This window comes from Plectrocnemia conspersa, unplaced genomic scaffold, assembly GCF_051122295.1.
Source record: "Plectrocnemia conspersa isolate PC_06_02 unplaced genomic scaffold, ASM5112229v1 ptg000011l, whole genome shotgun sequence".
Lineage (NCBI taxonomy): Eukaryota > Metazoa > Arthropoda > Insecta > Trichoptera > Polycentropodidae > Plectrocnemia > Plectrocnemia conspersa.
In genome coordinates this window covers 22825250-22852698 of record NW_028277175.1, presented here as the reverse complement: position 1 = coordinate 22852698, position 27449 = coordinate 22825250, and the positions used below count along the sequence as shown (strand labels likewise).

At 38.8% G+C, this 27449-nt stretch overlaps 3 protein-coding genes and 1 long non-coding RNA gene across 4 annotated transcripts; 3 read left to right on the top strand and 1 right to left on the bottom strand.

Moving 5' to 3' along the window:
* Window positions 1-1319: 1319 nt before the first annotated feature.
* On the bottom strand, window positions 1320-4987 carry LOC148229996 (uncharacterized). Its single transcript, XR_015811360.1, has 2 exons — window positions 3247-4987; window positions 1320-3157 (listed from the first exon to the last, which is right to left on the bottom strand). It is a non-coding gene; the product is annotated as an uncharacterized LOC148229996 (long non-coding RNA).
* A 125-nt stretch (window positions 4988-5112) lies between these two features.
* On the top strand, window positions 5113-7738 carry LOC148229995 (uncharacterized). Its single transcript, XM_088197325.1, has 2 exons — window positions 5113-5203; window positions 5265-7738. Exons 1-2 carry the CDS (start codon window positions 5153-5155, stop codon window positions 7647-7649), a joined length of 2436 nt encoding a protein of 811 aa, XP_088053451.1. The 5' UTR covers window positions 5113-5152; the 3' UTR covers window positions 7650-7738.
* Window positions 7739-10031: 2293 nt separating this feature from the next.
* On the top strand, window positions 10032-12121 carry LOC148229994 (uncharacterized). Its single transcript, XM_088197329.1, has 2 exons — window positions 10032-10131; window positions 10592-12121. The coding sequence occupies exons 1-2, from the start codon at window positions 10087-10089 to the stop codon at window positions 11657-11659; spliced, it is 1113 nt and encodes a 370-aa protein (XP_088053455.1). The 5' UTR covers window positions 10032-10086; the 3' UTR covers window positions 11660-12121.
* Window positions 12122-12228: 107 nt separating this feature from the next.
* LOC148229993 (uncharacterized) lies at window positions 12229-27261 on the top strand (the record flags this gene model as incomplete). The annotated part of the gene is made up of 4 exons (XM_088196962.1): window positions 12229-13666; window positions 14624-14743; window positions 15172-25996; window positions 26609-27261. Coding segments are annotated over exons 1-4 (11649 nt in total), but the record flags the coding sequence as incomplete, so codon positions are not given.
* Window positions 27262-27449: the final 188 nt, after the last annotated feature.

The following is a 27449-nucleotide window of genomic DNA, read 5'->3' as shown; positions in this document are numbered from 1 at the left end:
ATACTGATTAAAAATTTGACGATTTAAAATTATTATCAGATGTTTTAACTGCAAGTTCTCGCGAAATTGTGGCATACATAGCCGGCTGTGTAGTAAAAAGTTTATCTAAAAAAACTGTTTGCGAAATTTGCATAGATTCTCTTTTAGGTTCCAATAGTAATAGTTTTATAAATCATAAAAATCAGGGAAGCTTGTTGTCGCCGTCTGATGACGTTAAGAAAATTGTTTAAAATGTGAAACATTTATAAAATACTAACTGTCGGTACCTCACTACCGTGAGGTACTGAAGCTAGCAAGTGTCCGAATACCGGACCCTCAACTTTTTGGGGTTTAAATATTATTTTTGCTTCGTTCTGTTTTTTTAAATATATTTTTAAATTTATTGGTTCAAATTAGTCATTTTTCTTTAGGATTTTCAATGATAGTCAAAATGGTTCAATCTATATAAAAAAACTACTTAGCATTTTCAATTCATTTGAAAATAGGTTTACAAGTTGACTAAATATTTCCAGAAGAAAACATTTTATATTATTTAATGTTAAATTTAAAACTTAAATATTTAATGATAATTTTAAATATTGTATATAATTTATGAATAAGTAATATAACTTAGCTAGATAATAATAAATTAAACATTATATAGTGAAATCTCAATATAGCGAAGCTCGCGGAACCAATGATTAAATTTCGGTATACTGAAAACTCGTTATATTGAATGTAAGAAAGATGATATATTTTTATTTTATTTTCAATTACCATATTACTACAGCATCAAAATAACCTCTTATAAGGTTGACAGATCGTTTTTAGTCCATTTTTAAGGATACTGTATGAAACACAATAAAATTTGTAAAAAAATGTTTTATAAAGAAAGTTTGAGGGTCAGCGTAACACCTGTAATGTCACTTTTGAACACATCTAGCACACGCCAAGTCATGGGCGAACTGAATTTGGAAAAGTATTGTGTCAAGTTGTAACGTCATTCTTAAATTTGGATCAAAATATTTCGTTATACTGAGAGCAATCTTAGTTACAATGAAAACATTTTGTATGAAAGTTTTTCTGGGACAAATTGAAGATTCGTTATACTGAGAATTTCGTTATTTCAGTATTCGTTATAAAGAGATTTCACTGTATTAATTTTAAAAATAGGTTTGTAACTTAACTAAATATTAATAAAGCAAATAATACCAAAATGTTTTCAACAAAAAAATGAATATTAAAACGTAACATTTATTATTATTTAAAAGTAGATTTACAGTTTAAATAAATAATAATAACAAAGAGGATTGGTTACACATCCGCCCAAAAATATTACTGATATTAAAAAATACATTTTTACACCTTACTGACGCTACAACACAATCTATAGTTGGTGCAATGTGAGCGATTATATATCATTGATTGGGTTTTGAAATCTTGAATTTTTTTTTTTGAAACTTCATAATTTAAAAAATATTAAAATTAATGTTATACAATTTTGTGTAGTTTCCTTTCAAAGGCGTCAGTAAGAGGGATTTTTGCAACACTATGTGTTTAGTAGTTGGTTGGTAATGAATAGTACTTATTTTGAAACTTTGCCCCTTTTTGTTGAAAATGGTTTTTCAACCGAAATTTCAAAATTCTCTAAAAACTATAACTTTAAATTGCCAACGTTCGCCAAAATTTAAGTACATATTTTTTCTGTATAGAGAAGCTAATACAAATCCACATTATTTATATTTTATTTTAAATCCCGTATAAACTAAACATATTTTTTTAAATATTTTTTTAGAATTTGATGATTTTTATACATATTTTGCTATGTGTTTTACAATTTAAATCGCTAAAATTAATTTCGCTGCTCGCTGCGCCCATTTCTGTGCAATTAAATAAACAGTGAAATATGTTATAATCACGACGTTTTTCTTACAAAGTGTCAATTGAAGATGATTCAAAGTGATGTAGCATTGGAATTATAGACAATATAATTAAAACTATAAATTATGAGTTTGCCAGTAAGTGTTTGGTTATATGAATAATATATTACGGTTATTCTAACAAAATTACTATTGACTTTCCAGGATCTAATATTAAAAGACAAGCAGCGGTGATTTGGCAATTAAGAGTATACATACCAAAATTAATTTAAAATATTACAATGCTAGTAATAATGAAAAATCTCGTACTAGTGTAAACAAAAAGTTACATTTTACCCACTATACAGTATCGCTTACAGTTAATTTTCAGAAGTAAAAATAGATTTAATAACATTTACGCATGGCAAACAATTAATATATGACATATTGCGACAATTTTGAAGAAAATGAAGAGATGCCAATCTACGTGTTTAATCCTCTACAGTAACTTCCATCAATTTTGTTCTTCGGTTGTCGTTTAAATTTAATTAATGGATTATATTAGTAGTAATTATGTGTTCAATGTTTACTCTTGATAAAGGTATTATTGTTTTTAATTATTTTTCAGAAGCAATGATGAAACAATTTAATGACCTATACGGCTACAGCGTAGAATTGGTATATATAAACAAAGAGGCAATCTTCTCATGTTAAAGTCACTGTCAGCAATTGTTATCTTTTTATAAAGAACATACTACATAAGTTTGATGTAACTGAATATCTTGAATTTGGCTGTTCCGAAAGAGGAATGATGGCACAGAACAAAAATTGAAGAAAAACTATGACATATACATATTTTGCCATATCGAAATTAAAAATAAATCAATCTTAGATATTTTGCCTATCGATTATTCCAGGTATGCAGTCACATATTTATAATCATTGTAAAATGTCGTTTATTAGATAAGATCTAAGAAACTACACATTTATAAGCTGTTCGTTGGCTGATATAATATAATATATATATATCGTTCCCACTGCAACAGCGCCGATTTGATCGACATTAACTTTCAATCCTCATACATACTAAGGATATATTACACGTTCACGTTTAAAATGTACCTGGTTTATTTACAATTCTTAAAATCTAACGTATATGTGAATTAAATCGGAAGCAATGATAATGTTTATGTAATAGAAAAAGAGAAACTCACTTTTCGGCCTCGGAGCCCGGCGACGGGAATTCGAAATTTAAAGATTTCATTACGAAGATTGTTTTATGATTGTTTATCTAATTTCATCAATGTATTATTTTTATCCTAAACACATTATGCATACATTTTATTTTCATAGTTATAACACCCCTAGTTAATTTGCAATCCGATTATTTATAAAAGGAAAAACTCACTTTACGGCCTCGGAGCCCGTCGCCGGGAATTCAAAATTTGAAGATTTCATTACGAAGATTGTTTTATGATTGTTTATCTAGTTTAATCTATGTATTCTTCTAATCCTCAACACATTATGTGTTGCGACCTCTCCCCTTTGGAGATGGCCGTCTTTTCTTCTCAAAGGACCACCGTCTCTCGACGGAATTAAACGCCTCTAACTATTGAAATGCTTTATTATCAGAGTTTACATCCTCAGAATCCTTGCTGACGCACGACCACACGCCATGACAGCTGAAGAGCCTTCAGGTTATTTACCTATTATATTAACCTTCAGGTTAGGTCACACAAAAAAACCACACACGGCCATAACACACTTTTATTCGGCCATGCATAAATATATGTAAAATTGTCGGAACATTATGTATATATTTAATTTTCATAGTTATTACACACCTAGATAATTTGCAATCCGATTATATTCAGTCCAATGACGAATTAATGAAAATTATTGTCGCGTAGCAAAATTTTATTATTAAATAATAATTATTTAAAACTGTTGTCACGGTACTGTCGGCCATCTTGTTTTGTATTTGAATGCTTATTTTTCATTGGTCGAAACAACAGAACGCATTACCGGTGCCTCGGACAAATTCAATTTTTATTTTTAATATTATTTATTACTATAATTAAATATATTTCTTTTGTTTACGTGTAATATTATACACCGTTCATACAAAACGATACTTTTTACAGAGTAGAAAATTGAACGGAGAAGAATTGAATGTTTCATTTTAAGTTATGCGCGTCCGGAAGCGGCTTAGAACAATTATATATAAGATTTACTTCATCAAAATTGGCAAAAAATTATTGCCTAAATATAATAAAGATTAAATTGTAAGAAAAATTTTAAATCATTAGAAATTCATACGTTTGAACAAGCCCCTACAAGTAATCATTATTTGCATTTAATTAGAGCTGTTGCTGATAAGTACGTAAATATTAGAATTTATTATTTAACTAAAATTAGCAATAGAGAAGAAAGCAAGCGATATTGAAGAATGAAAAAGTGCGGGAATGAAGAATGAAAATGTCTATAATGATATCATAAATATTGGTGACAAAATTGAATAAATAAAGAAAAATATATATTAAGAAATTACAAATGTGACGTGTGAAGATATTCGTTTGTCAAACGTCACAAGTTCATTTTGTCCGTCGGCGATCCAGAATACGCTACGATTTTTAATATGCGTCGCCCTCTCTACTTATTTTATTACTCTATGTTAAATATAAATGCGAAGTATGGAGTGCACAGCCCTAAGCCTGAGCGTTACAAACACTGCCGGCCGCGCAGGCGCACACGGCGAGGTGAATTACCGCGAAACTAGCATACATATAAGAATTTAATTTGCACGATTTTTGATATACGTCGCCTTCTCTATTTATTTCTTTACTCTATATGTTATACACTCAAGTGAGCAAATATGAATCTTATGACTTTCCCTTTATTCCTAAAATTTTAGTATCATTGCTATAAGCAATAAATATTGTGGCACATTGCTTATTTGCAGAAATAAGAATATTATGCGATATTGCTGTTAGTATTGCAATAATTAATCGAATAATATGCATTCGCTGCACAGTTTAATTCAACTGATGCTGCTCTTCACCTCAATTTTCGTTTGCATCAATCAATTTGTTTAAACATAAATTACTTAGTTGTGTCAATTTTAAGCTTAAGACAAAGAATTAAATATTAACTCTGTATAATTATATCTAAAATAATTTATTACTACTTTGACGTATTTGCTTGTTTGGTAAATACGCAACTTTTTCGCACTAATCTGAAATCATATAAAATGCGGCTGACAGCGATAACATTCATAAACACTTGAGGTTTACACTAATTAACTCCAAGCCAAGATGTCGAGCCAAATCGCGTTGTTCTTCTTAGCCTGCTTTGTAGCAGTACAAGTAAGTAAACCTACACGGTTTAATCTATAATGCTGAATTTTAATCAATGACTTTCTTGCAGGTTGCAAATGCGAGTCCCATCGGAGACTGTTCTTGCAAGGCGGACTCAATGTCTATAGTAACTAGTGTAAGCAAATCTAATACTGATAACAAAGGGGCTGGAAACAATGGAAATGATGAAAACAATGGAAACGATGGAAACGATGGAAACAATGGAAACGATGGATACAATGTAAACTACGGAAACAATGGAAACAATGGGAACGACGGAAACAATGGAAACAACGAAAACAATGGAAACAATGGAAACAATGGAAACAATGGAAACGGTGGAAACAGTGGAAATAATGGAATTAATGAAAACTATGGAGCTAATGCAAAAGACGCTGCTAAATCGATTGCTTTTGGTGCATCTAAAGCTGTAGGTGAAGCAAAAAAAGCAACTAAAATTGTCACTGGCGCAAAGAGCACTGCTGAATCCATAGTAAACTCCAACAACGGAATCAGTGGATTCAGTGGAAACAATGGAAACAATGGAAACAATGGAAACAATGGAAACAATGGAAACAATGGAAACAGTGGAAACAATGGAAACGATGGAAACAATGGAAACAATGTAAACAATGGAAACAATGGAATCAATGGAAACGGTGGAAACAATGGAATGAATGGAAACAATGGAAATGGTGGAATCAATGGAAACAATGGAAACAATGGAATTAATGGAAATAATGGAGTCAATGGAATTAATGGAATCAATGAAAACTATGGAGCTAAAGCAAACGACGTTGTCGAAGCTTGTAAAGCTAAAGCTGCTGACGCTAAAAGCGCTGTCAAATCAACGGTTTCTTATGCAACTAAAATTGTCGCTGGCGCAAAGAACACGGTTGAATCCATAGTAAACTCTAACAACGGAATCAGTGGAAACAATGGAAGCAATGGAAACAATGCAAACAATGGAAACAATGAAAACAATGGAATGAATGGAAACAATGGAAACAATGGAAACAATGGAAACGGTGGAATCAATGGAAGCAATGTAATGAATGGAGTAAATGGAATCAATGGAAACAATGGAATCAATGGAATCAATGGAATCGATGGAATTAATGGAATCAATGATAACTATGGAGGTAAAGCAAAAGACGTAGTCGAGGCCTGTAAAGCTAAAGCTGCTGACGCTAAAAGCACTGTCGAATCAAAGGTTTCTTATGCAACTAAAATTGTCACTGGCGCAAAGGACACTGTTGAATCCATAGTAAACTCTAACAACGGAATCAGTGGAAGCAATGGAAATAATGGAAATAATGGAAACAATGGAAATAATGGAAACAATGGAAACAACGGTAACAATGGAAATGGTGGAAACAATGGAATGAATGGAAACAATGGAAATGGTGGAAACAATGGAAACAATGGAAATAATGGAGTCAATGGAATTAATGGAATCAATGGAATCAATGAAAACTATGGAGCTAAAGCAAACGACGTAGTCGAGGCCTGTAAAGCTAAAGCTACTGACGCCAAAAGCGCTGTCGAATCAAAGGTTTCTTATGCAACTAAAATTGTCGCTGGAGCAAAGGACACTGTTGGATCCATAGTAAACTCCAACAACGGAAACAATGGATTTAATGGAGTCAATGGATTAAATGGAATTAATGGAATCGATGGAATTAATGGAAACAGTGGAAACAATGGAAACAACGGAAACAATGGAATGAATGGAAACAATGGAAACAATGGGAACAATGGAATCGGTGGAATCACTGGAAACAATGGAAACAATGGGAACAATGGAAACGGTGGAATCACTGGAAACAATGGAAACAATGGGAACAATGGAATTGGTGGAATCACTGGAAACAATGGAAACAATGGAATGAATGGGAACAATGGACTCGGTGGAATCACTGGAAACAATGGAAACAATGGAAACGGTGGAAACAATGGAATCAATGAAAACTATGGAGCAATTGCAAAAGACACTGCTGGATCGTTTACCTCTGGTGCAACTAAAGCTGCTGGAGATAAAGTTGCATGGGCAAGCAAATCTGCTGCTGACGCCAAAGGTGTTGTCGTATCCAAGATAGCTGGAGCTAGAGACATTGTTGAATCAAAGACTACGTATGCAACCAAAGTTGTCGCTGGCGCAAAGGACACTGTTGCATCCATAGTAAACTCCAGCAACGGAAACAGTGGAATCGGTGGAATTGGTGGAATCGGTGGAATCGGTGGAAACGGTGGAAACGGTGGAATCGGTGGAATCGGTGGAAGTAATGGAAACAATGGAAACAATGGAAACAATGGAAACAATGGAAACAATGGAAACAACGGAAACAATGGAAACATTGGAAGCAATGGAATGTCTGATGACTCTTGTAGCTGTTCCTGTAACAGTAATGCTTCGGCATCACCTAAAGGAGTATTCTCAGTTTTTTCTCTATAGGTGATGATCTGCACACGTTATAAATATGTCTTCTGAAGAAATATTTAATTCTGCCTTTGTCATCTGCATCAATAAATATTTTTTTATTACTGTTGTCTTTAAATTATTTAATTGAAGTATTACAGCAACTAAATGTAATAACTCATGAACAGACAGTGAACCGTAACAATAATTACCACGAAACTTCACCTTTTATGACCATTTGTTACCACTAATAACCAACAATACTATCACTTTCTAATGATGTAGAAGATTGGTAGTTTATTTTCAATATTTAAAAGGTCACTATGAAAAATTGTGAGTACTGGATCTAAAAACAGTTTGCTGGTAACAGATACGTAAAAAATTCGTACTGCAATAATTTTGTAAATGCGTTGTCTATGTATACAGACGTATGCGAGAGAGAAGCGATACATGCGCGTATGAATATTCGTGTTCTCGCTTGTTCTTGTTGTAGCGGCTTATGCTTATTTCAAGGATTTTGTCTTTGTCGTATGTGTGTTTTTGGATGAAAAGTGGATAGCGTGATGACCACTGATATACGTTATAACTTGTACTATTTTATCTTTATATAAATGGTTGTCGATAATTTCTTACGAATTCTATTCTACGCTAAAGTCTTTAATGTATAGATTTTAAGGTGCACAACTTTATCTTTCAAGCAATAAAAGTTACTATTGAAATAATTTTAAAAGTTACATACAAAATAAATCTGGTTAAGCGTTATTAAAATATTTTACTTTATAAACAAAACCATTTTATTTAATACATTTTTTTTGCACATATGTAAATAATTAAAATACAATACATGCACCCATTTCAGTGTTAGTTTATTATATGTTAGTATTGTTAGCGTGCATAATAATTATTACAGATGGCGATAAATCAATGTTTGTAAATTGATCTTTTTACGATAGAATTGTTTTAAATCTTTTAGGTTTAAAACAAATTTATCGTGAATATTTTTTGCAAAAATTTTGACAGATTGATTTTATTTCTTTGATATTTTTTTATTTATTGGTGCTACATACAAATCATTGTATTGAAAAGTTACGGAATTTTACGGATTTTGTATATACTTATAAATATATATATATATTTTATAATAAGAATTTCGAGTAATAACTTACATGATTTTCTAGTATGTACTATATATTTCATATTTTTTTTTATATTGTTTATCAAATACGTAGATATTCAGTGAATTTTACAGGAAAAAATGTGACGGAACTCACACTAATGTAATTTTTATTTTTTTAATTTATTGTATTTAAACTTAAAATTGTTTAAATTTCCATTAGTATTTGCGAAATCCACGAATCATTTCTCTTTCGTTTAAATGTAGTCTGATGGACATGTTCCTATTTCATCTCTTTAAATATCAACTGAACATCAATATAATCAGGCCAATATTTTTGGTCAAAAACGCGAGCCCACACACAACATTCTTGATATCTAGCTTCCTTTTTTAAATTTACTCTTTCAACGTAGAATAAAATGTTTTCTAGTAAATTGGAGGATCATTTTTTTATTTAATTTATGGTGTGAAAAGTACAGCAGCTGCAGCACATTTTTAATAGGAAAAAAAATCAGAGACGTAATTCCCCCCCCCCCCCCCGCTATGTTATTGACCAGAAAAATGCATGTTATTTAATGAAAAACTATGAATTATAATGAACAAATATTAAAAAAACGATCACTCACTGACCAATTTTTATCTCCCTTTTCCTGGGAAATGGGAGACAAAAGTAAGAGAATGGGGGCCTTACTTTTTTTGAACAAAGGCGTACTTTTGTTATGAAAAAAAATACCTTCTACGTATTACGTGTTCCTAGTAGCTCGATTGCATAATTTAGAACAAAGTTCGCGCTTGTTCGCAGCGGGCAAAACACGGTAGAACTTTGCTTTTCCCAATTCAAATCTATATTTTTTTCTACTAATATTAATTCTGTAATCAAGTTTAATAACATTTGAAGCGCCGAAAAATTAAAATAAAATAGAATACGTTGTGTATAATATTATAGCCCAGGGCACCAATTTTCATGCGATGGATCTGGAAGTTCTCATGCTTTAAAAATAGTTAACAAATAAAAACACCTTATGTAAATCCATTCCATTAAAAAATCAAACAATATTTAATTAGATATAACAACACAAGCACTTTCTTTGTTTTATGATTTATGCAAATGTCATTATTCCAACTGCATAAACTAAACGTTTATATCTAGGTTTTAAAATCAAAAGAATTTCACGATCAATTGACTATTTTTTACCGCTTGACAATAAAACCATACTTATTTTTAGAAAAAAATATTGTTTAACGGTCAAAAAAATAGTACACAATATATTTTCAATAAATAGTGTTTGAAAATTGAAACATTCACGATAGCTTAAAGAAACTTCAAGAAGTGCAGCTAAGAAGTGAGCTAACAGCAAGATGAAGTTGACTTTCTTATTCGTTTCTTTAACGGCAATTTTATGGGTAAGTAATATCATTTCTATTTTTGTTTTTTATTGAAATAAGTTAAGCTAATTTTTTTATTGTATTTAAATAATCACAATGTCTTACTAAAACTATAATACATCAAAATGAAATATAAATTACAAGAAGAATCAATGCCGTAAATAATATGTATAATACATACATATGTATATATGTATATACATACATTTTATTTAAATGCCGGGATTCATCGCGATTGAAACTTGCAATTCGATATTTCGACAGTGATGCTACTGCCATGATCACAAATTCTCAGATACATCAGCTTCTGAGTATTTATGATCATTTTGAAAGAATCTCGGCATTTAAATAATATATACTATGTATTATATATTTGCGAAGCTTTAAAGAAATACATACATGTATTTATATTAAATAGCAATTTTTCCACACAGCAATATATTTTAACGTTTACAACAATTAAAATAAAATATTTCAGAGAGTCAATTCGTGTACATTACCATGCCGTGGAGGTAGCGTTAGTTCATCCAGTGCCGTGACGTCTTCGTCGTCAGCTTCTTCTGCCTCAGCTTCTCCAGCGTCTGCTTCGTCAGCCACAGCATTTTCTGCGTCTGCTGCTTCAGCAGCGTCGGCGCATTCTGGATCCTCAGTATCTTCAGCATCGGCTTCATCTGCTTCGTCAGCCGCAGTATCTTCAGCGTCTGCTGCTTCAGTAGCATCGGCTTCATCAGCCGCAGCATCAGCGGCATCCGCAGCATGTGTTAAATCGACTCATAAATCGCATGAATGTCAAGAAACGCATCTTAAATGCTGTAAATCAAATTTTAGCAAATCACACTCACATGAAAACGTTCATCCAAAATGTGACCATATAAAACCGAACGAGTCTCACAAATGTCATAAAAAACACCCAAAATCCCATGACAAAAAATATCACGAATCTGGAGAAAAAGCTCCAAAATGCTGTAATCGAAAGAATCTTAAATCACATGAATACGCTAAATGCCATGGCCAAAAAACTCGAGAATCTCAAGAGTCGGTTGAAGAACGTACAATATTCCACATACATCGGAAAGCCCACAGTGAAAAGTCTCATAAAGCACATAAGCACCCAAAATGCTGTCATCACAAGACACCACACAAATCTCGCGAGACTCATATTTCCGGTGAAGAACATAAAAAATGTAAGTGGCAGAGAAAATGCCACAATGGAAAATCGCATGAATCGCACGAATTTAATGACATCCATCTAAAAATTAATATTAAAGAATCTAACGAGTCTAGTGAAAAGCATCCAAAAAATCATGTACATAAGTGTATTCAAATCCACCCATGTAAACCTCATAAATCTCATATGTCAAAATGCCAAGAAGGTAGTAATTCTCAAGAGTTTCATAATTGTCAAAAATACGTTATAAAAAAACATGTACATGTATCTCATGAGTCTCATAAACTACACAAAAAATGCCATGAAAACATTTCTAATGAAATTCATATTCACAAGAAGTGCCATAAGCAACATCATAATAAAGCAATTAAATCATAATCTGAAGCACATAAACATATAAATTGAAATCCAGACCTATTTGTACAATAACGATTAAATTAAATAGAACTTATCTTGTGCTTGAAGTATTTCTGAAACCAAACCGAGTGTCGCTCGTGCCTTTCTCACACCTATTGCGTATTTTATTATGAATGTTTTTAATGAATATTGTAAGCATGCGTCTCTTAAAGCTTATTTTTTATATTTTTAGAACTGTTTTTGCTTTTCGCTTCTTAGGCAGGGTTATGAAGATGGATTTAAGAGAGTCATTTGCTATTTAATAATAATACGAATAATATTTCAAAATTATGAATCAAATGAAAATTATTATTTAATTTGTTTATATATATATGTATATAATAAAATGTAATTTTTTAACGCAATGTTTCAACACGTCTACAACATCGTAGGTCAATCGATTTTATTATTTATTAAATTATTGTAATTATTACAAAAAACATATTGTTACACTTTTATGTCACCTGAATTTCATCTTATTAACCTAGTTTTATTATAGGAAAATGATTCACACTCAATATGTATTAATAATATTTAATTTTATTAATCCTATTATTACAAATTTATTTCAATACTTGACTATATACAATAGTTATCTTGTTGATCATCGGCAATGATCCATAAATTAATAACAATGTTAAAAGTTCAACGTTAAAGCTAACCTAATAATGGCAGCCATAATGATATGTGCAAATGTCATGCTGCTACTGTTCACCGTTTGCGAGGAGTTCTTGTGACAGACAGGTAAATATACATAGACAGACGCATGTATTTTCTGTTTATTACTTATTTATAAGAACATTTGTAGATTACTCATTAATAATAACATATTAAACCAAACTCACTTAAAGGTAAATCAACGTTATCAAAGAAATCATATGTCATAGAGCGCCACAGGGAAAGACTAAAAGAGACTTTGACACACGCAAGAATAACAACTTACCACTGCAAAGAATCATTGCTACTTCTACGCATATAATTTTTAAAGAAAAATAATTATTAATATGGGAAGCGATCACAATGGTTTTAAAAATCACTCGTTAAACTCATACTCGAGCTTCATCTTCATTAATCTGCTACTACTGCTACTACTACTTTTCCACTGCAAGGACTACTCAATATCGAGCTCGACCCCCTGCTCGATATGACAAAGTATGTTATCTAATTTATATCCATTTGCTTTCGAAAGGTCGGTTTTTTATATAGTTCACGATTTATATGTCACAAAGTATGTAATTAATACATTTAAGTTTTAAATTATTCTGAAGCAACAAACTAGTGGAAAAAATACTTTTATGAACAATAATACTTTATGTTATATGTACCTAATACATACGTAGCTATCCCTTGGTAACTACGCATATTTTTTGCGAACAATAGCCGAAAATACGTATCAAAATATTGATAAACAGTTCAAAACGTGACGTAAAACCAAAACGCATATTTTTTTATTCAAATGATCTAAAATAAACACGCATTGTCTTATGAACTATTGAATTCCATATTTATGTTTGCTATTCACAAAAAGTTTAAGCGGAAACAAAGGCACAACAAAAACCGTTTAGGTATCTTGTTAGTCTTCAAAATATAATCAACGTCCGCCAAAAGCACGCACACCCTAATATTTACAATTGTCACATATGGGTTTTGGTTTTGTTTAAAACGATCTCATAAATCAAAAGATTTGATTGTGGCAAATTTTTAAAGTCTGTGTAACAAACAAGACATACCATATCACAATATATTGGTAAATGTTTACTGAGACTTTTTGTTGGGAATGTTATTCAACGTAGGTCCGTTCAGCGATTCCTTAGAAATATTTTTAATTAAGCAGATTTTCAATTACAAATCTGATCGCAATAAATAGCCATTGAAATCTGTGCAATACAGCACTCGCCGATTGAAGTTCTCGATAGTTGGAGAATAATATCAGCTGAGATGAAAATCAGAATTGGCCTACTGTTCATTTTGTGCCTAGCGGCGATAGGTGTAAGTTAATTTAACTATTATTTTAAACTTAAATCTTTATATATTATATAATCTAAATATTATTCAAATTAACAGAAAATATAAGACACAGATATTTATATAGATATTTAACTTAAAACCAGTATAACTTTAGACGCTATTTATAAAAATAAATGATTATGTTACTTATTTATTGTACCTCGAGGATATGACTTAGATCCTATATAATTAAAGAGTTAAGAAAGCAAACGCTTAATTAATTATTTTCCTGGCTAATAACACATGGACTTTATTACTCTTATGTTTAGATTAATGTTTTTAAATTAAAATATTAGAGTTTTTTTATTAAAAGTAAACTTAAATACAACACCTCTCTATATAGTCACCTTATATTAACATTTATTTTAATTAACATATAAAGTAAAAATTAAACATGCCCATTGGAAAACCTTAACTTTGTTTGCTTTCTACATTAAATTAGTGGAGCGCGTGAATAAGTTGACAACTCGAAATATATTAAATTAATTATTTTTTAGTTGTCAATGCTAAGAATAAATAATTATCTGGATAAGTTCAAAAACATTATTTTATTACACTTGTGAAGAACATTACTTCCTTAGTTGGGACTAAGCCAGCAAATTACATTAAACTCTAGAGTTTCAATCCATAGGCAACAGCGATCGGTCCAACCTCCTACCTAGATGTCGCGAGACCGATCACGATCAGATTAACCTTTGCGAAGCTACTAGTGGTCTTCGGCATATATAACGGAGCTCATTTAGGACAGTAGTAAACATAATAAATGTAGACAGTATTACTAATGCTTGATAGTGGCTAAAGCATTATAAAATTATAATATATGCACGTCAGAAAAGTTATATTTGTGTATTTTTTCTTTAGCTAAATTATTTACAATTTTTCGTATTTTCCTTTTATGTATTGAATGTTATTTTAAATTATATTATTTTATTCATATAGAGTGTAAATTCTTACGCCTTGCCCAAAAATGGAGGACACGTTGGAGCTATAGCAACTATCGATGAAAACAAGCCTGGGTGTAGAGCAGCTAAACCGCCAGGATGCGGAGAATCTCCTCCTGTAAGTTTTGTTTATGTACTTATATTTGTAGTATATTTTTTCTAAGTAGTATTTCAAAGTCTGTTTCTGTATTTCAGTATTTCGCATTCACACTTTTTTGATCTTTATAATTAGTTTCAAAGAAGTTTTATATTCTTAAAATGTATTTACGTCATCACTATTATATACTTTTATATACAATTATATATACTTCTCAATTATTTTCACATTATAAGATATTATAATGATATGTTATGTAAATGTAATTACAAATTGTATAGTATATGTTTTAGAAGTTTTAAAAGTAAAAATTAGTATAATGGTAGACTATTTCTTATTCTTTCGGATACTTATTTATTGAGAATAAAATGTATATCACGGTTACTTTCTATCTATATTCATGTTATAACTGTTTCAAAAATATTATTGTTTTTATTTTGTTTATTTAGAATGTGAATTCTCATGCATATGCTGGAGCTACAGCAACTGTTAATGTAAATACAAATACTGGATTTGGAGCTCCTAAGCCGCTAGGATGCGGACATGTTCTTCCTGCAAATCTTGGATCATATAAACAGACTGCGTTTGGAGCTCCACATCTAAATACTGGACCACCTAAACCACTTGGATTAAATAATCATGTCCATCAACACCATGGAATTCCATCTCCGCATGGATTAGGAATAACACTGGCAAATCATGGTAAATCTGAATCATTTGGAGCCGCAAACTTAAACGAAAAGCATTATAGTCCCTCAGAATCGATTAATACACATAATCATATTAAAAATAAATCTTCTAAAAACGAAAACAAGCATTTTGGAACTGCTATTAAAACAGTTGAAAAAAAATCAAATATTAGTCATAGTTCTGAATCGAACAAAAAACATTCTACGAATACCATTACTACAACCATTTACAAGGTGGCTAAAAAATCTGATAGCAGAAGCCATAATTCGAAATCAAGAGAATCGCACTTCAGAGCCAATATTCATAAAATTGGAGGAAGAGCAAGCAAAAGTCATAGTTCGGAATCGAAGAAAAAACATTCTGTGAATACCATAATTAAAACCATACACAAGGTAATTAAAAACGCCCATAGTGGAAGCCCTAGTTCAAAATCGAAGGAATTCAGAAACAATATAAATAAAATAGGAGGAAGTTTTAACAAAAGTCACAGTTCTGAGTCGAAGAAAAGACATTCCGTACATACCATTACTAAAACAACATACAAAGTTGCTAAAAAATCTAAAAGTAGAAGCCATAGTTCGGAATCGAAAGAATCGAATATCAGAACCACTATTAAAAAAATCGAAAGAAAATCGAGTAATAGTGATAGTTCCGAATCCAAAGAATCGAATATCAGAACCATTATTAAAAAAATCGAAAGAAAATCGAGTAATAGTGATAGTTCCGAATCCAAAGAATCGAATATCAGAACCACTATTAAAAAAATCGAAAGAAAATCGAGTAATAGTGATAGTTCCGAATCCAAAGAATCGAATATCAGAACCACTATTAAAAAAATCGAAAGAAAATCGAGTAATAGTGATAGTTCCGAATCCAAAGAATCAAATATCAGAACCACTATTAAAAAAATCGAAAGAAAATCGAGTAATAGTGATAGTTCTGAATCCAAAGAATCTAATATCAGAACCACTATTAAAAAAATCGAAAGAAAATCGAGTAATAGTGATAGTTCCGAATCCAAAGAATCCCGTTTCAGATCTTCTAGTCATAGCGATGAATCGGAAAAAAAATATTCCGTGAATACTATTACTAAAACCACATACAAAGTGGCTAAAAAGTCAGAAAGTCGAAGTCATAGTTCCGAATCCAAAGAATCGCGTAAAAGAAAAACAAGCAATAGCCATAGTTCGGAATCGGAAGAATCAAATATCAGAACAACTGTTAAACATGTTAATAGACGATTAAGCAAAAGCCATAGTTCGGAATCAAAGAAAAAACATACCGTGAATACCATAATTAAAACTATACACAGGGTAATTAAAAACGCAGACAGTGGAAGTGACAGTTCGGAATCGAAAGAGTTTCAACAAACTGCTACCAAAAACGGAAAATTAAAGCATAAAAAAGTCGTTAACAAATTTACCAGAAATTTATCACATAGTTCTGAATCGGAAGAATCGAATTTCAGAAGTCACAGTTCAGAATCAAAAGAATCGCACTCAATTGCTTTCGATAAAGTTGAACATGGATCTTCTAGTGAAAGTAATAGTTTGGAATTAAAATTAAATTCCAAACAATCTATTAACAAATTTACCAGAAAATCATCACACAGTTCGGAGTCAGAAGAATCGAGTTTTAGAAGCCGCAGTTCGGAATCCAAAGAATTGCATTCAATTACATTCAATGAAATCGAAAAGAGGTCATCCAGTGAAAGTTATAGTTCTGAATTCAAAAAGTTAAATTCTAAACATTCTTTAAGGAAATATAGCAGAAAATCGTCACAAAATTTCGGATCTGATGAATCGAATTTCCGAAGCCCCAGTTCGGAATCAAAAGAATCACAACTAGACATTGTAAAGAGGTCTTCTGGTGAAAGTTATGAATTTAAGAAAAGAAAACATAACAAAAACATTAGAAAATTCAGAAAAAAATCATCACACAGTACCGAATCAGAAGAGTCGAATTACAAAAGCCGAAGTTTGGAATCGAAAGAAGTACACTCAAATGTTTTCAAAAAAATCGTAAAAAATTCGTCGAGTGAAAGTAATAGTTTTGAAATCAACAGGTTGAAACCTAAAAAAGGCATCAACAAATTTACAAGCAGTTTAGAATCAGAGGAATCTAATTTCTCGAGTCAAAGTTTGGAATCGAAAATATTGCAACAAAATATTGTTAAAAGGTTTTCTGGTGAAATTAATCGTTCACATATGAAAAAATTTAAATTAAAAAAATATTCTGACAAATTCACGAATAGGCTATATGATTCAAATTCTATAGAATCAAGTTTTAGGACTGCCACAGTCAAAAACGTTAATCAATCATATGACGAAGACTTCGAATCTCTCAGTTCAGCTACATCTAGTGTGGCGGCCAACGCCGGTGCAACAGCTACAATAAATACTGGTGCCACCAGTAACTTCAGAGCCCCAGCAAACGCTGCTACGACTGCCAACGCCAGTGCTACAGCAAGTGCTAAAGCACAAGCATACGTAAGTGCAACAGCCAATGTTCGTGCGGCAGCAAACGCCAGTGCGACAGCAAAGGCCAGTGCGGCAGCAAAGACAGATGCGGAAGCAAACGCTGGCTCGGCAGCTAACGCCAGCGCGACAGCAAACGTCAGTGCAATATCAAACGCTGAAGTGGCACCAAACGCCAGTGCAAATGCCAATGCTGCTGCTTCCGCCAACGCCAAAGCCACAAATAACGCCCGTGCTGCAGCAAACGCAGGTGCTACAACAAACGTTATTAGCATTACTAAATCCGGCACCTCGACAAATACCGTTGTCGAAAGTAAAACATGCGGCAATAAAAAAAGTGCTGCATTTGCCGATGCAAGAATTAAATCAGGTGCCATCGCTAATGCCGGTGCGGCAGCTAAGGGCGTTGCTAAATCTAATGCTGGAGCAGCAGCACACACAAGTGCAACCGCCAATGCTGGTAGCAAAACAATATCCAACACCTTGACAAATACCGTCGTAAACAGTAAAACATCCAGTAATGGAGCAAGTAGCGCATTTGTCAGTGCAAGAGCTAAATCAGTTGTCACCGCTAATAGTAAAGCGAAAGCCAATGCTGCTGTTAACGATAACGCCAAAACCATATCAAACGCAGGTGTTTCAGCAAACGCCGGTGCAACAGCTAATGCTAGTGCAACAGCTAACGCAAGAGCCAAAGAAAACGCAGGTGTGGCAGCAAACGCCGGTGCTTCAGCAAAGACTCGAGCAGCAGCAAATGCCGGTTCAACAGCCAATGCTGGTGCTAAAGCTAATTTCAGAGCCACAACAAACGCAGGTGCTACAGCACACGCAGGTGCAACAGCAATCGCTAGTAGCAATGATAGTGTTACAGCCAGAGCCACAGAAAACGCACGTGCGGCAGCAAACGCCGAAGCTTCAGCAAACGCTAAAGCAGCAGCAAACGCCGGTTCAACAGCCAATGCTAATATTACAGCTAACGACAGAGCCAAAGAAAACGCAAACGCAGCAGCAAACGCTGGTAGCAATGCTAACGCCGGCGCCTCTACTAATACAGTCGTTATAACTAATACATGCGGCAATAAAGCAAGTGGTGCATTTACCGGCGCAAGAGCTAATTCGAGTGCAAACGCTGGTGCGGCAACAAATTCAGGTGCGGCAGCAAACACAGGTGCTTCAGCAAACGCCGGCGGAACAGCTAATGTTAGTGCTACAGCTAACGCCAGAGCCACAAGTAACGCACGTGCAACAGCAAACGCCGGTGCTTCAGAAAACGCTAAAGCAGCAGCAAACGTCGGTTCAACAGCGAATGCTGGTGCTACAGTTGACGCCAAAGCCAAGGCAAACGCAAACGCGGCAGCAAACCCAGGTGCTACAGCAAACGCTGGTAGCCATGCTAACGCCGGCGCCTCTACTAATACAGTCGTTATAACTAGAACATGCGGCAATGAATCAAGTGGTGCATTTGCCGGTAATAAAGCTAATCCAGATATAACCGCTAATGCTGGTGCATCAGCAAGCGCCAAAGCCGGAGCAGCAGCAAAAGCCGCTTCAACAGCTAATGCTAGTACTACCGCTAACGCCAGAGCGAAAGCAAATGCAAGTGCAGCAGCAAAAGCAAATGCGGCAGCAAACGCAGCTGCTACAGCAAACGCTGGTAGCAATGCTAACGCCGGCGCCTGGACTAATACAGTGGTTATAACAAAAACATGCGGCAATGGGGCAAGTGGTGCATTTGCTGGCGCAAAAACTAATTTAGGTGCTAACGCTGGTGCTGCAGCAAACACAGGTGCTTCAGCGCAAGACGGTGCAACAGCTAATGCTAGTGCTACAGCTAACGCCAGAGCCACAGGTAACGCACGTGCGCACGTGCGTACTAAAGCAGCAGCAACCGCCGGTTCAACAGCCAATGCTGGTGCTACAGCTAATGCCAGAGCCAAAGCAAATGCAAACGCGGCAGCAAACGCAGGTGCTATAGCAAACGCTGCAGGCAATGCTAACACCTACGCCTCGACTAATACAGTCGTTATAACTAGAACATGCGGCAATGTAGCAAGTGGTGCATTTGCAAGTACAAAAGCTAATTCAGGTACCACCGCTGGTGCGGCAGCAAACTCAGGTGCTACAGAACACGCAGGTGCTTCAGCGAACGCCGGCGTAAGAGCTACTTCAGGTGCCAACGCCAGAGCCACAACAAACGCAAGTGCAACAGCTAACGCAAATGCGGCAGCAAACGCAGGTGTTACATCAATCGCTGGTAGCAATGGTAACTCCGGCGCCTCGACTAATAAAGTCGTTATAACCAAAACATGCAGCAATAGAGTAAGTGGGGCATTTGCCGGTGCAATCGCTAATTCAGGTGCACCCTCTGGTGCGGCAGCAAGCGCATGTACTTCAGCAAACGCAGGTGCTTCGGCAAACGCAGGTGCTTCAGCAAACACAGGTGCTTCAGCAAACGCAGGTGCTTCAGCAAACACCGGTGCAACAGCTAATGCTAGTGCTACAGCTAACGCCAGAGCCACAGGTAACGCACGTACGGCAGCAAACGTCGGTGCTTCAGCAAACGCTAAAGCAGCAGCAACCGTCGGTTCAAAAGCTAATGCTGGTGCTACTGCTAACGCCAGAGCCACAGCAAACAAACAAAACGCTGGTAGCAATGCTAACGCTGGCGGCTCGACTAACTCAGTCGTAATAACCAAAACATGCAACAATGGAGCAAGTAGTGCTTTTGCCGGCGCAAGAGCTAATTCAGGTGCCACAGCTGGTGCGGCAGCAAATTCAGGTGCAGCAGCAAAAGCAGGTGCTTCAGAAAATGCCAGTGCAACAGCTAATGCTGGTGCTACAGCTAACGCCAGAGCCACAGCAAACGCAAGAGCTGCAGCAAACGCCGGTGCTTCAGCAAACGCTTCTAGCAATGCTAACGCCGGCGCCTCGACTAATTCAGTCGTAATTACCAGAACATGCGGCAATAGAGCAAGTGGCGCATTTGCCAGTGCAAAAGCTAATTCAGGTGCAAACGCTGGTGCGGCGGCAAACGCTGGTGCTTCAGCAAAGGCTGGTAGCAATGCTAACGCCGGCGCCTCGACTAATTCAGTCGTAATAACCAAAACATGCGGGAAAGGAGGAAGTGATGCATTTGCCGGTGCGAAAGCTAATTCAAGTGCCAACGCTAGTGCGGCAGCAAATTCAGCTGCGGCAGCAAACGCATTTGCTTCAGCAAATGCCGGTGCAACAGCTAATGCTAGTGCTACAGCTAACGCCAGAGCCACAGCAAACGCAAACGCGGCAGCAAACACCGGTGCTTCAGCAAACGCTGTTAGCAATGCTAACGCCGGCGGCTCGACTAATTCAGTCGTTATAACCAGAACATGCCACAATGGAGCAAGTGGTGCATTTGCCAGTGCAAAAGCTAATTCAGGTGCTAACGCTGGTGCAGCAGCAAATTCAGGTGCTATATCAAACGCAGGTGCTTCAGCAAATGCCAGTGCAACAGCTAATGCTAGTGCGGCAGCAAACGCAAGTACGGCTGCAAGCGCTGGTGCTTCAGCAAACACCGGTGCTTCAGCAAACGCTGGTAGCAATGCTAACGCCGGCGCCTCGACTAATTCAATCGGTAACCCCAGAACATGCGGCAATAGAGCAAATAGTGCAATTGCCGGTGCAAGAGATAATTCAGGTGCCAACGCTGGTGCGACAGCAAATTCAGGTGCGGCAGCAAACGCAGGTACTTCAGCAAATGCCGGTGCAACAGCTAATGCTAGTGCGGCAGCAAACGCAAGTGCGGCAGCAAACACCAGTGCTTCAGCAAACGCTGGTAGCAATGCTAACGCCGGCGCCTTGACTAATTCAGTCGGTAACCCCAGAACATGCGGCAATGGAGCAAATGGTGCAATTGCCGGTGCAAGAGCTAATTCAGGTGCCAACGCTGGTTCGACAGCAAATTCAGGTGCGCCAGCAAACGCAGGTGCTTCAGCAAATGCCAGTGCAACAGCTAATGCTAGTGCTACAGCTAACGCCAGAGCCACAGCAAACGCAAGAGCGGCAGTAAACACCGGTGCTTCAGCAAACGCTGGTAGCAATGCTAACGCCGGCGCCTCGACTAATTCAGTCGTAATAACCAGAACATCAGGCAATGGAGGAAGTGGTGCATTTGCCGGTGCAAGAGCTAATTCAGGTACCAACGCTGGTGCGACAGAATATTCAGGTGCGGCAGCAAACGCAGGTGCTTCAGCAAATGCCAGTGCAACAGCTAATGCTAGTGCTACAGCTAACGCCAGAGCCACAGCAAACGCAAGAGCGGCAGCAAACGTCGGTGCTTCAGCAAACGCTAGTAGCAATGCTAACGCCGGCGGCTCGACTAATTCAGTCGTAATAACCAGAACATGCGGCAATGAAGAAAGTAGTGCATTTGCTGGTGCAAAAGCATATTCAGGTGCCAACGCTGGTGCGACAGCAAATTCAGGTGCTATATCAAACGCAGGTGCTTCAGCAAACGCCAGTGCAACAGCTAATGCTAGTGCTACAGCTAACGCCAGAGCCACAGCAAACGCAAGAGCGGCAGTAAACACCAGTACTTCAGCAAACGCTGGTAGCAATGCTAACGCCGGCGCCTCGACTAATTCAGTCGGTAACCCCAGAACATGCGGCAATGGAGCAAATGGTGCAATTGCCGGTGCAAGAGCTAATTCAGGTGCCAACGCTGGTTCGACAGGAAATTCAGGTGCGGCCGCAAACGCAGGTGCTTCAGCAAATGCCGGTGCAACAGCTAAAGCTAGTGCGGCAGCAAACGCAAGTGCGGCAGCAAACGCAAGAGCGGCAGTAAACACCGGTGCTTCAGCAAACGCTGGTAGCAATGCTAACGCCGGCGCCTCGACTGATTCAGTAGTAATAACCAGAACATGCAGCAATGGAGGAAGTAGTGCATTTGCCGGTGCAAGAGCTAATTCAGGTTCCAACGCTGGTGCGGCAGCAAATTCAGGTGCGGCAGCAAACGCAGGTGCTTCAGCAAATGCCAGTGCAACATCTAATGCTAGTGCTACAGCTAACGCCAGAGCCACAGCAAACGCAAAAGCGGCAGCAAACACCGGTGCTTCAGCAAACGCTGGTAGCAATGCTAACGCTGGCGCCTCGACTTATTCAGTCGGTAACCCCAGAACATGCAGCAATGGAGCAAATGGTGCAATTGCCGGTGCAAGAGCTAATTCAGGTGCCAACGCTGGTTCGACAGCAAATTCAGGTGCGGCAGCAAACGCAGGTGCCTCAGCAAATGCTGGTGCATCAGCTAATGCTAGTGCGGCAGCAAGTGCTGGTGCTTCAGCAAACGCTGGTGCTTCAGCTAACGCTGGTAGCAATGCTAACGCCGGCGCCTCGACTAATTCAGTAGTAATAACCAGAACATGCGGCTATGAAGGAAGTGGTGCATTTGCCGGTGCAAGAGCTAATTCAGGTGCAAACGCTAATGCGGCAGCAAATTCAGGTGCGGCAGCAAACGCAGGTGCTTCAGCAAATGCTGGTGCATCAGCTAATGCTAGTACAGCAGCAAACGCAAGTGCGGCAGCAAGTGCTGGTGCTTCAGCAAACGCTGGTGCTTCAGCAAACGCTGGTAGCAATGCTAACGCCGGCGCCTCGACTAATTCAGTAGTAATAACCAGAACATGCGGCAATGGAGGAAGTGGTGCATTTGCCGGTGCAAGAGCTAATTCAGGTGCCAACGCTGGTGCAGCAGCAAATTCAGGTGCGGCAGCAAACGCAGGTGCTTTAGCAAATGCCGGTGCATCAGCTAATGCTAGTGCGGCAGCAAACGCAAGTGCGGCAGCAAGTGCTGGTGCTTCAGCAAACGCTGGTGCTTCAGCAAACGCTAGTAGCAATGCTAACGCTGGCGCCTCGACTAATTCAGTCGGTAACCCCAGAACATGCAGCAATGGAGCAAATGGTGCAATTGCCGGTGCAAAAGCTAATTCGGGTGCCAACGCTGGTTCGACAGCAAATTCAAGGGCGGCAGCAAACCCAGGGGCTTCAGCAAATGCCGGTGCAACAGCTAAAGCTAGTGCGGCAGCAAACGCAAGTGCGGCAGCAAACGCAAGTGCAGCAGCAAACGCTGGTAGCACTGCTAACGCCGGCGCTTCGACTAATTCAGTCGGTATAACCAGAACATGCGGCAATGGAGCAAATGGTGCAATTGCCGGTGCAAGAGCTAATTCAGGTGCCAACGCTGGTTCGACAGCCAATTCAGGTGCGGCAGCAAACGCAGGTGCCTCAGCAAATGCTGGTGCATCAGCTAATGCTAGTGCGGCAGCAAGTGCTGGTGCTTTAGCAAACGCTGGTGCTTCAGCTAACGCTGGTAGCAATGCTAACGCCGGCGCCTCGACTAATTCAGTAGTAATAACCAGAACATGCGGCAATGGAGGAAGTGGTGCATTTGCCGGTGCAAGAGCTAATTCAGGTGTCAACGCTGGTGCGGCAGCAAATTCAGGTGCGGCAGCAAACGCAGGTGCTTCAGCAAATTCTGGTGCATCAGCTAATGCAAGTGCGGCAGCAAACGCAAGTGCGGCAGCAAGTGCTGGTGCATCAGCAAACGCTGGTGCTTCAGCAAACGCTGGTAGCAATGCTAACGCCGGCGCCTCGACTAATTCAGTAGTAATAACCAGAACATGCAGCAATGGAGGAAGTGGTGCATTTGCCGGTGCAAGAGCTAATTCAGGTTCCAACGCTGGTGCAGCAGCAAATTCAGGTGCGGCAGCAAACGCAGGTGCTTCAGCAAATGCCAGTGCAACATCTAATGCTAGTGCTACAGCTAACGCCAGAGCCACAGCAAACGCAAAAGCGGCAGCAAACACCGGTGCTTCAGCAAACGCTGGTAGCAATGCTAACGCCGGCGCCTCGACTAATTCAGTCGGTAACCCCAGAACATGCGGCAATGGAGCAAATGGTGCAATTGCCGGTGCAAGAGCTAATTCAGGTGCCAACGCTGGTTCGACAGCAAATTCAGGTGCGGCAGCAAACGCAGGTGCCTCAGCAAATGCTGGTGCATCAGCTAATGCTAGTGCGGCAGCAAGTGCTGGTGCTTCAGCAAACGCTGGTGCTTCAGCTAACGCTGGTAGCAATTCTAACGCCGGCGCCTCGACTAATTCAGTAGTAATAACCAGAACATGCGGCAATGGAGGAAGTGGTGCATTTGCCGGTGCAAGAGCTAATTCAGGTGCCAACGCTGGTGCGGCAGCAAATTCAGGTGCGGCAGCAAACGCAGGTGCTTCAGCAAATGCTGGTGCATCAGCTAATGCTAGTACAGCAGCAAACGCAAGTGCGGCAGCAAGTGCTGGTGCTTCAGCAAACGCTGGTGCTTCAGCAAACGCTGGTAGCAATGCTAACGCCGGCGCCTCGACTAATTCAGTAGTAATAACCAGAACATGCGGCAATGGAGGAAGTGGTGCATTTGCCGGTGCAAGAGCCAATTCAGGTGCCAACGCTTTTGCGACAGCAAATTCAGGTGCGGCAGCAAACGCAGTTGCTTCAGCAAATGCCAGTGCAACAGCTAATGCTAGTGCTACAGCTAACGCCAGAGCCACAGCAAACGCAAGAGCGGCAGTAAACACCGGTGCTTTAGCAAACGCTGGTAGCAATGCTAACGCCGGCGCCTCGACTAATTCAGTCGGTAACCCCAGAACATGCGGCAATGGAGCAAATAGTGCAATTGCCGGTGCAAGAGCTAATTCAGGTGCCAACGCTGCTTCGACAGCAAATTCAGGTGCGGCAGCAAACGCAGGTGCCTCAGCAAATGCTGGTGCATCAGCTAATGCTAGTGCGGCAGCAAGTGCTGGTGCTTCAGCAAACGCTCGTGCTTCAGCTAACGCTGGTAGCAATGCTAACGCCGGCGCCTCGACTAATTCAGTAGTAATAACCAGAACATGCGGCAATGGAGGAAGTGGTGCATTTGCCGGTGCAAGAGCTAATTCAGGTGCCAACGCTGGTGCAGCAGCAAATTCAGGTGCGGCAGCAAACGCAGGTGCTTCAGCAAATGCCGGTGCATCAGCTAATGCTAGTGCGGCAGCAAACGCAAGAGCGGCAGCAAGTGCTGGTGCTTCAGCAAACGCTGGTGCTTTAGCAAACGCTAGTAGCAATGCTAACGCTGGCGCCTCGACTAATTCAGTCGGTAACCCCAGAACATGCAGCAATGGAGCAAATGGTGCAATTGCCGGTGCAAAAGCTAATTCGGGTGCCAACGCTGGTTCGACAGCAAATTCAAGGGCGGCAGCAAACGCAGGTGCTTCAGCAAATGCCGGTGCAACAGCTAAAGCTAGCGCGGCAGCAAACGCAAGTGCGGCAGCAAACGCAAGTGCAGCAGCAAACGCTGGTAGCACTGCTAACGCCGGCGCTTCGACTAATTCAGTCGGTATAACCAGAACATGCGGCAATGGAGCAAATGGTGCAATTGCCGGTGCAAGAGCTAATTCAGGTGCCAACGCTGGTTCGACAGCCAATTCAGGTGCGGCAGCAAACGCAGGTGCCTCAGCAAATGCTGGTGCATCAGCTAATGCTAGTGCGGCAGCAAGTGCTGGTGCTTTAGCAAACGCTGGTGCTTCAGCTAACGCTGGTAGCAATGCTAACGCCGGCGCCTCGACTAATTCAGTAGTAATAACCAGAACATGCGGCAATGGAGGAAGTGGTGCATTTGCCGGTGCAAGAGCTAATTCAGGTGCCAACGCTGGTGCGGCAGCAAATTCAGGTGCGGCAGCAAACGCAGGTGCTTCAGCAAATTCTGGTGCATCAGCTAATGCAAGTGCGGCAGCAAACGCAAGTGCGGCAGCAAGTGCTGGTGCATCAGCAAGTGCTGGTGCATCAGCAAACGCTGGTGCTTCAGCAAACGCTGGTAGCAATGCTAACGCCGGCGCCTCGACTAATTCAGTAGTAATAACCAGAACATGCAGCAATGGAGGAAGTGGTGCATTTGCCGGTGCAAGAGCTAATTCAGGTTCCAACGCTGGTGCGGCAGCAAATTCAGGTGCGGCAGCAAACGCAGGTGCTTCAGCAAATGCCAGTGCAACATCTAATGCTAGTGCTACAGCTAACGCCAGAGCCACAGCAAACGCAAAAGCGGCAGCAAACACCGGTGCTTCAGCAAACGCTGGTAGCAATGCTAACGCCGGCGCCTCGACTAATTCAGTCGGTAACCCCAGAACATGCGGCAATGGAGCAAATGGTGCAATTGCCGGTGCAAGAGCTAATTCAGGTGCCAACGCTGGTTCGACAGCAAATTCAGGTGCGGCAGCAAACGCAGGTGCCTCAGCAAATGCTGGTGCATCAGCTAATGCTAGTGCGGCAGCAAGTGCTGGTGCTTCAGCAAACGCTGGTGCTTCAGCTAACGCTGGTAGCAATTCTAACGCCGGCGCCTCGACTAATTCAGTAGTAATAACCAGAACATGCAGCAATGGAGGAAGTGGTGCATTTGCCGGTGCAAGAGCTAATTCAGGTGCCAACGCTGGTGCGGCAGCAAATTCAGGTGCGGCAGCAAACGCAGGTGCCTCAGCAAATGCTGGTGCATCAGCTAATGCTAGTGCGGCAGCAAG

Bases quoted from the DNA above. Each gene is read 5' to 3' on its own strand.
- LOC148229994 (XM_088197329.1), top strand. From the start codon at position 10,087: ATGAAGTTGACTTTCTTATTCGTTTCTTTAACGGCAATTTTATGG. The intron at 10,132-10,591 runs GTAAGTAATATC...AAAATATTTCAG, and splicing joins CTTTAACGGCAATTTTATGG to AGAGTCAATTCGTGTACATT.
- LOC148229995 (XM_088197325.1), top strand. From the start codon at position 5,153: ATGTCGAGCCAAATCGCGTTGTTCTTCTTAGCCTGCTTTGTAGCAGTA. The intron at 5,204-5,264 runs GTAAGTAAACCT...ACTTTCTTGCAG, and splicing joins CCTGCTTTGTAGCAGTACAA to GTTGCAAATGCGAGTCCCAT.